Below are 9,451 nucleotides of genomic sequence, written 5' to 3' on the forward strand. Positions count from 1 at the left end.
GTAATGGCGCCAGACTGATTTCGGAGGCCGATGGAAGATTCTGGAACAGTTGAGGAACCCAGAGTGTGGGGGTAAGTACATGAAAGTTTTTGGTACTTACTGTCTTTAATTTCCGATATGGCTAGGAAGAACTGTTTATTTAGTGTATGGATTTTTCTGAGGATGAAGAACAGTAGAGGTCCTTTACAGGTCTGTGAGAGTGTTGTCCTGAGCTGGGGTAGGTCTAATTGCAGGGAATGTAGGTAGCGGCGCATGGCTGCAAGCGTGGAGTGAAGGATCCGGAGGGAGGTCTTTTGCTGGAGGCTTCGGATTTGTTGTAGGTACTGGTTGTCCTGGTTGGGTCCAAATTTTGTTGGTCTGAACGTAGTCCGGAGTCCGTGCGGGATCAGTCGGTTCCGTAGGCAGGTGCTGAGGAAGGAGATGTGGCTGTGGTAGCGAGTCTGTTTGAGAACGTGGCTGAAGAGCTTCTGTGCAGAGGAGATGACCTGGGGTGTGCAGTGAGAGAGGGACTCACTGAAATCCTTGTAGAGGGAGGAAGAGAGCTTCTTCAAGAAGGCATTCTTGTAAGAGGATTCGCAGTAGGTTAAAATCTTTGAGAGAAAGTGAGGGCTGCAGATGCTGGAGATCAGAGCTGAAAATGTGTTGCTGGAAAAGCACAGCAGGTCAGGCAGCATCCAAGGAACAGGAGAATCGACGTTTCGGGCATAAGCCCTTCTTCAGGAATCTCCTGATCCTTGGATGCTGCCTGACCTGCTGCGCTTTTCCAGCAACACATTTTCAACTCTTACCAAGTACCTCACACTGATAGCGTTGGCACATCCCACAGTGTACCAGGAATGGTGATCTGGGAGAATACTTAAGGTGATAATTAAGATGGCCAGAAACTAAAATTAAATATTTATTTTCTATTGTTTAATCTGCTGTTTGACAATCTGAATTCTTAGGTTTACGTTATTGAATAGTTGGATTATTTCCCATTAAACTTCAAATCAAATTCTCTAACTTGATGTAAATTAATAATGTCACTCAAGCGAAGGCATCAGTGTTCAATAAAAATGTGGGATCAAATGACAATTTCTCATTGAATTCATTTGGAAGGGACTTAGAGTTTTTGAAAACCATAGTGGTATTTCTGTACCAATCAGCAAATTGAATACAAAGTATACATAATGAAAATAATCAGAGTTCACGTAATATGACAATCTATATCTTGGGAAGTTAGTTTTAAAATTATGTTTTTTGTGGCATCAAAGACTAACAAAAGCCTTAAGATTAGCATTGAGTTGTTTACAGGAATGTCCCAACATTTTGTCTTCTGAGTTCTTTTGGTGCATACTATTTCAGGTATCACGCAAAGTTTACATTTGGATTGGGATTCATCTCAGACTATTGATACTGAGGGGTCTGATATAGCATCAATACAACCAATGCGGCTGCAACTGTGCCAAGCACTCTGCTTTCCAAACCTAAACACTCAAATTTCAAGTACAATAAAGCAGCATGAAGTACTCGGTTTAATAAAATTGGTTTCATGGACTCAAATTGTTCAGTAACCTCTGATATAGAGACAAATACAGACATAAATTGAAAAAGAGTATGCTGTGGATGGGAATCTGAAATAAGAACTGAAAATGCTGCAAATACTCAGGTCAAGCATTATCTGCAGAGCTCCTGCTGTGTTGTGTCACCATAGTCTTACCAGACCATAAGGGCTGCTCTCTCATTAGAGATAAGCAACTGGTGATGATTTAACCTGAGGGCCACCAGACCTCAGGTGAGGGAAAAGATTGAGAAGGAGAGTCCTTCATGGTAACTTCATACCAGTGATGGGAATTGAACCCATGCTGTTGACATCACACTGGTCTATAAACCAACAATCCAGCCAACTGAGCTAAACAAATTACCGTGGAGCACCTACCTACAATGTTATTAAAAAACCCACAGATCCATTGTAATTCATGAGAAGTATTTTTTCTGTAGAAAATTGATGTCAAGAGCATTTCTTCTCCCAACAATTGAAATCTGGAACTCCATCATTCAGCTATTGAAGATGGGTCAATTGAAAATTTCATCACTGAGATTGATAGAATTTTATTAGATAATGATATTAGCTAAAATTCTAAAACAATAAAAGTTATAATTTAAAACCGACAGTAATTCCCTTCATTAATTAAATTTGGTTAACTGCACTCTGATTTGGCTAGGATGGATTTGCTTCCAGCAGGACTTTTCCTGTTGATGGTCTTGCTCTTGACAATCTCATCCAGGTAAAGATTTTGGCCTGATTTTATAATTTGGCTGCATGGCAACTGCCCTGAGCCAATCCATTTGGCTACTTGATAATATTTTCCAAGAATTGTCAATTTATTTCTGCAACAAGTTTAGACAACCTTTAAAGCATAGGAGTGGTGCATTCTTCTATGAATGTTAACTGTTGTCTTTGCAGACTCCGTGTAGCTGCACAAGATTCAGAACAGTTGCGAAAAGAGAGAATTTCTCTTGAAATGCAAATTGGTGAACTTCAGGAAAAATGTGCAAAGATGGAGGAAGAGAAATATGAGGCAATAGCCAAGGTTCGTGACAGCATGCAACTCCTTGAAGAAGCAAACTTACAGAAAGATCAGGTAAGATCACACAGAAATTTCATTTTGAGCTGCAAAGTGAATGCTTACAGAGAGGCTGTTTTAAATCTTTGTCAATAGGCTAAAAGCACTTTGCATCTCGCAAGTGTACCCATAATCTTTTGTATAGTTTTGTTCCTGGTTTTACATCATTTTTGAGTTAGGTGGGAACATAGTTGAGTGAAGTATGGTTGAAACTGTTGGGCATGCACTGAAAAGTATCAGCTTAGTTGGTAGCACTCTTTCCTGAGTCACAAGGTTCTGGGTTCAAGTCCCTTTTCAAGAGATCAGTGCAGAAATTGTGGCACGGTGGCTCAGTGGTTAGCACTGCTGTCTCACAGCACCAGGGACCCAAGTTCGATTCCAGCCTCGGGTGACAATCTGTGTGGAGTTTGCACATTCTCCCCGTGTCTGCATGGGTTTCCTCCCATAGTCCAAAGGTGTGCTGGTCAAGTGAATTGGCTGTGCTAAATTGCCCTTGCTAAATTGCCCATAGTGTTAGGTGCATTAGTCAGAGGGAGATGGGTCTGGGTGGGTTGCTCTTCGGAGGGTCGGTGTGGAGGTTGGGCCGGTAGACCTGTTTCCACACTAGGGAATCGAATATAATCCAAAATCTCAACTGACACTCCAGTACTGTAGTGAGGGAATCCTGCATATGCTGGAGGACTTGCTTTACTACTGAAATTGAACCAAGACTCTGTCCACCATTTCAGAGGAATGTAAAAAATTCCACAGTATTAGTTCATGACTTATCCCCTAAGTATCTTGGCAAATACCGCCCTTAATCAACACCACAAAAAATGTCCTGAAGAAGGGTTGTGCCCGAAACATTGACTCTTGCTCCTTAGATGCTGCCTGACCTGCTGTGTCTTTTCCAGCACCACGCCTTATCACCACAAAAACTGCATTGTTTGGTCATAATCACACTCCTGTTTATGCTATGTGCTATGCCCAAATGGACTGTCACTGTTTCTCACATCGCAACAGTATTTCATTGGCTATAAAGGGCTTTGAACCATCCTTTATTCATGAAAGATACTGCATAAATGGGAGTCTTTCTATTTTGTTTGTATAGTGCCTCTAATGTAGAAAGCTTTTATAATATGTCTGACAAAGGTATAAAGCAAATAAATAAATGCTGAACTAAAAGAAAAGATTTCAGAAGATTAACCAAGTGCTTGGTCAGAGATGATGAGTTTTAAAAATATGTGTTCAAAAATGATGTTCCTTTCAAATATGTATGGACTAAGGGAGCTATGGATAGGATTATTCAGCATGGAAACAGACTCTTCATTCCAACTCATCCATGCCAACCAAGTTTCTCAAACTAAACAAGTCCCACTTGCCTGCATTTAGCCCATATCGCTTTAAATCTTTCTTATTCATATAGCTGTCCAAATGCCTTTTAAATATTATAACTGTATCTGCTTTTACCACTTCTTCTGGCAGTCCATTCCACATATGAGCTACTATCTGTGAAAAAGCTGTCCCTCAGGTCCCTTTTAATTTTTTTCCCCCTCACCTTAAAAATATGCCCCTATTTTTGAGCTCCCCCATCCTAATGGCTAATCTTCTTGAATTTTTTGAGGATGTAACTCTGAAGTTGGACGAGGGAGATCCAGTAGATGTAGTGTACCTGGACTTTCAGAAAGCTTTTGATAAAGTCCCACACAGGAGGTTAGTGAGTAAAATTAGGGCGCATGGTATTGGGGGCAAAGTACTAGATTGGATTGAAAATTGATTGGCTGACAGGAAACAAAGGGTAGTGATAAATGGCTCCATTTCGGAATGGCAGGCAATGACGCCTTTTGCCCGAAACGTCGATTTTGCTGAAGCTCCTCGGATGCTGCCTGAACTGCTGTGCTCTTTCAGCACCATTGATCCAAGTTAGGTGAGTGGGCAGATGCATGGCAGATGCAGTTTAATGTGGATAAATGTATCGTTATCCACTTTGGTGGCAAGAACAGGAAGGCAGACTACTACCTCAATGGAATCAATTTATGAAAAGGGCCAGTACAGAGAGATCTGGGTGTTCTTGTACACCAGTCAATGAAGGCCAGCATGCAGGTACAGCAGGTAGTGAAGAAGGCTAATAGCATGCTGGCCTTCATAACAAGAGGAATTGAGTATAGAAGCAAAGAGGTGCTTCTGCAGCTGTACAGGGCCCTTGTGAGACCACACCTAGAGTACTGTGTGCAGTTCTGGTCTCCAAATTTGAGAAAAGACATTCTGGCTATTGAGGGAGTGCAGCGTAGATTCACGAGGTCAATTCCTGGAATGGCAGGATTACCTTACGCTGAAAGACTGAAGCGACTGGGCTTGTATACCCTTGAGTTTCGAAGACTGAGAGGGGATCTGATTGAGACGTATAGAATTATGAAAGGATTGGACACTCTGGCAGTAGGAAACATATTTCCACTGATGGGCGAGTGCCGAACCAGAGGACACAGCTTAAAAATACAGGGTAGACCATTTAGGACAGAGCATTTAAGAAGGAGTTGTATAGAGCTCTCAAAGATAGTGGAATCAAGGGTTATGGAGATAAGGCAGGAACAGGATACTGATTAGGAATGATCAGCCATGATTATATTGAATGGCGGTGCAGGCTCGAGGGGCTGAATGGCCTACTCCTGCACCTATTGTCTATTGTCTATTATCCATTAGGGAAAAGACCTTTGCCATTCACCTTATCTATGCCCCTCACGATTTTATAATCTTTTATAAGGTCTCCTGTCAACCTCCCACACTCCAGTGAAAAAGCCCTTGTCCAATAATTGGAGAGGGTTCCTACAGTTGAGTGATCAGAAATGCACACAGTACTCCAAAAGTGACTTCTCCAACATCCTGTACAACCTCAACATGATGTCTCAACTCTGATACGTAATAGTCTAATCAATAAAGGCAAACCTTTTAAGCTGCTTCTTAACCATCCTGTATACCTGTGACACAATTTTCAAGGAACTATGTACCTGAACTTCTAGGTCTCTCTGTTCAACAGGGCCCTTTCATTAACTGTATAAATTAAACTCCATCTGCCACTCCTCAGCCCATAATCATCATCAATTTTGATTATGGAATTTAGGTATTCACAATACCAAATCAGTAAGTGGAGAATCAACAAAAAAAGGTGGTAAAGTTTTTACATAATGCTGTAAAAGGGCATGATTTTGAAGGGAAATAGGAGGAAGCCAAGGATAGATCATTGAAAGACTCTAGAACCAACAGTATAAGAATGAAGGAAAGCCATTGGGTGAACTTTTCTGGATAAAATTGTACAGATTAAAAATCACACTTCAAATGTATCCTTTAAACCACCTCGTGGACTCTCTTTTTAGAGCTAATGTCATAATGTGCTGTAAGTTGACCCTTAATAGATGGCTTTCTTGCTGTAATGTACCAATTTGAAGGGCATAAAAATGGGAAATGGATCAAGTTTACAAAATAACTTCCCAAACAAATAACTTTGCAGAAAGTTTAGACATTGGACACAGGGCTCTACACACTGTGTGCTCTTCTGCTCATCCACGTGTGTCAGTTTGTAAATCTATATGAATGTTACACTCCTTAAAACTAGAGAAAAGTCATCTGAATTTTTCCCAGAACAACAAAAGACCTTGCATTGTGAATGTTTTCATTGTAATTTCTGTTGGTATGATCTTCACATTTAGTACTTTTGAAATCCCACATGGGCATTGACTTGAAAAATGTTAGCTTATATATGTGGAAAAATTATTTGAGTAATGATACATTAGAGATTTTTGTGTAATTTTCATGATTTTTCCACTATATGTATAATTTAAAATTTTCTCTCTGTGAACTTGTCGATTTAATCTGAGATTGGGTATACTTCTGCTCAGTATACTCTGCAGGATATTTGCCATCAAGACAGTAAGCTCAATCAGAAGATTTATAACCTTTAAAAGACTTTTAAAAACCTCTAAAAGATTAAAAAATCTTTTTAAGAATTGGAAATCTTTTAAAAAGCATTGAGAAAAAATCCTTAAAAGTCATATTTACCTTGTGGCAGGGTGGGGGTGGAATGGAATTGGACCCACTACCTTTGGAGGTGCCTATGGTTGGGTGGGTGCTGAGGTGGGTCAGTTAGATCACCTACCTCAGTTGTCTGAGACTTCAGCCCATTTTTATAAAAGGCTGAATGGTCCTCTAGCCTTCTGCCCCATGTCCCCTTATACCTCCATAGTTGCTCATCCAACATCCTTTCTGGACAGACATCAAAAACCCTGTGGAGTTACAAAATAGAATTAAACTTCTAGCAATCTAAGAGAACTCTTACAATAACATTTCTCAATCTTTGACTCTTATGTCTCCATGTTTTAACTTACCTGCTGCTGAAATTCTCTTTCATGCTGTTTTTCTTCTAGACATGACTATTCCAGTGCATCCCAGTTGGTCTTCCTCCAACACCACCCTCCTCACTCTCTGTAAAAGTGAGGTCATTCAAACCTCTCTTGCCCTGCCAGAGCTTTCAGCTAGTCCTGTTCCTAACTCACACTTGTGCTCGCTGATTTACATTGGCTCCAAGTCAAGCATCTCCATTTTAAAACACTCATTCTTGTTTTTAAATTCCTCTATGGCCATGTGTCGCCCTATCTGTGTAATCTCCTATAACCCGCTGAGATTTCTGCACTCCTCTAAGTCTGTCCTGCTGTGCATTTCAAATTAAGCTTTTAAAAATGCTCCAAGTTTGTCGATTTTCTACTTGCAAATAAATGCTGATTGTACCCCAACAAGATCATTTTTATCCAAGATTACATTTATCATATCCTTTGTGATAACTTCCAGCATTCTTCCTACCACTAATGTAAGGCTGATGAGTCAAAGGTCTTGTCTGGGTTTTGAATCCTGGACTATTCGCATACTCATCCTCCAAGTGAGAACAATATTCCGAATCCAGTGAACAGGCTGCCTTGCAGCACTTCCTTCTTCCTTTCTTAAAACATACATCTTTGTCCAAGCTTTAAGTGACCTGACTTAATTTCCCTTATGTGCTTGGTGTGATACTGTTTTGTAATGCCCTTATTGAATGCTTCAGGATATTTTATTACATTAAAGGCAGTATGTAAATATAAATCCTTGCTGTCTTTCTTACTTTATGAACTTACTTTTAGGATACATTTGTTTGCTTTTACTTTGAGATCAGTATCATATTAAGCTGTTTCCTTGATTTTCTTTGAATTAGTGAAGTATTGTAAATATTTTTACTTCACGTTTTGTAATTGAGATGTATCATTTAGCAGTGGTTGAAAATAGTACGATTTATATTTCACTCAGACAGTCAATCAGAAATTACAACACTAAAGTAACTTCTTCTTGATAATTCCTTTTTCCCATTTTCAGGTTTTACTACGTGAAAAACAAAAGGATGAAGAAGTGGCAAAAATGAAGGAAGCCATGGTGCAGCTAGTTCAAGAAGCTGCTGTTCGGACAAGAAAGGAGGTTGAATTAGATAAACTGCTGTGCATCTTAACTTATACTCTGGAAGATTTAAACTCGTGATGCTAACCTAATGTTCATCATAAAAGCAGTATTTTCAGCTAAGACAAAATAGAAAGTGTCCTAACTATTTTGGCATCTTAAGGTGTAGCTTTGAATATTCTGTTTTTAAGTTTTCACTGTCACCCGTAGAATGGCTGCAGTTGCAAACTTCCAGGCCTAAACTTTCTGCATGATTTTTGCCAGACTTCACCATAATCTGGGTAAAAGTAAAACAAAATTGTGCAAAACATCAGAGTTGTTTGCAATCATTGCTCCAAAACTACGTCCTTGCCTGAAGTGATGCTGATCTTTCTTTTACTCTTCAGAAATCCCTTTATGAGAAAGTCTCTGCCCACAAATCTGGCCATGTATCCAGGAGAGACAAATTTCTACTGATATGTCTATTCTGGGGTGCTTATCAAATTATGCCCAGATTCTTGGGCAAATAGTACTTGCGATAACATGAATTCACACCGGTCAGCTGTCGATTGAAGCTGCTGACCCAGGACTATTTATAGAGTCATAGAGTCGTACAGCACAGAAAGAGACCCTTCAGTCCAACTCGACAATGTCGACCAGATATTCTAAATTGACCTTGTCCCTTTTGCCAGCATTTGGCTCATATTCCTCTAACCATCTCCTATTCACATACACCTTTTAAATGTTATGATTTGGAGATGCCGGTGTTGGACTGGGGTGTACAAAGTTAAAAATCACACAACATCAGGTTATAGTCCAACAGGTTTAATTGGAAGCACACTAGCTTTCGGAGCGATGCTCGTTCATTAGGTGGTAGTGGAGAGCTCAGTCCTAACATAGAATTTGTAGGAAAAATTTACAGTGTGATGTAACTGAAATTATACATTGACAAATTGATTGTCTGTTAAGCCTTTCATCTGTTAGAATACAGTGATAGTTTCACTTCTTTCATGTGTAAATCACAAAACTTTTTTTAAAAAAGGTACATTCTCAGGTTAGCTGTTAACAATGGTGATAGACAGACAATATGTTGAAGGTGTTGGCCCCCTGTGTTCTCTGTCTATGCCATGATGCTTAGATTGATTCTAATCTAAAAAGTGAGATAACAGAGTTTTGCATAAATTCATGCAGTTTTTGAGCTCAGAGTTCTACATGAATGCATGTAATTTCTGAGCAAGGTACAATGTAACCCTGCAAGTACAAATTCACTCCACAAAATATATGTGTGCATGTGGGTCTTTGTCTGTCTGTGTGTGTGTGTCAGTCTGTGTTGGGGGGGTTGAGTGTGAGAAAGTGTATGTGTGAGTGTGTGTAGTGAGTGCAAAGTGTCTTAAGTTTGTGAGGGGGTGCATGTG

At 39.8% G+C, this 9,451-nt stretch overlaps 1 protein-coding gene across 1 annotated transcript in view; it reads left to right on the forward strand.

Annotated features, from left to right (window-relative positions):
- sclt1 (sodium channel and clathrin linker 1) overlaps window positions 1-9,451 on the forward strand; it is a 112,792-nt gene that overhangs the window by 49,264 nt on the left and 54,077 nt on the right. The window contains exons 13-14 of the mRNA XM_043674192.1: window positions 2,447-2,624; window positions 7,980-8,078. Coding sequence (XP_043530127.1) covers window positions 2,447-2,624; window positions 7,980-8,078 — 277 coding nt within the window. The remainder of the gene's footprint in view (window positions 1-2,446; window positions 2,625-7,979; window positions 8,079-9,451) is intronic.

This window comes from Chiloscyllium plagiosum, chromosome 32 (assembly GCF_004010195.1).
Source record: "Chiloscyllium plagiosum isolate BGI_BamShark_2017 chromosome 32, ASM401019v2, whole genome shotgun sequence".
Taxonomy (NCBI): Eukaryota; Metazoa; Chordata; class Chondrichthyes; order Orectolobiformes; family Hemiscylliidae; genus Chiloscyllium; species Chiloscyllium plagiosum.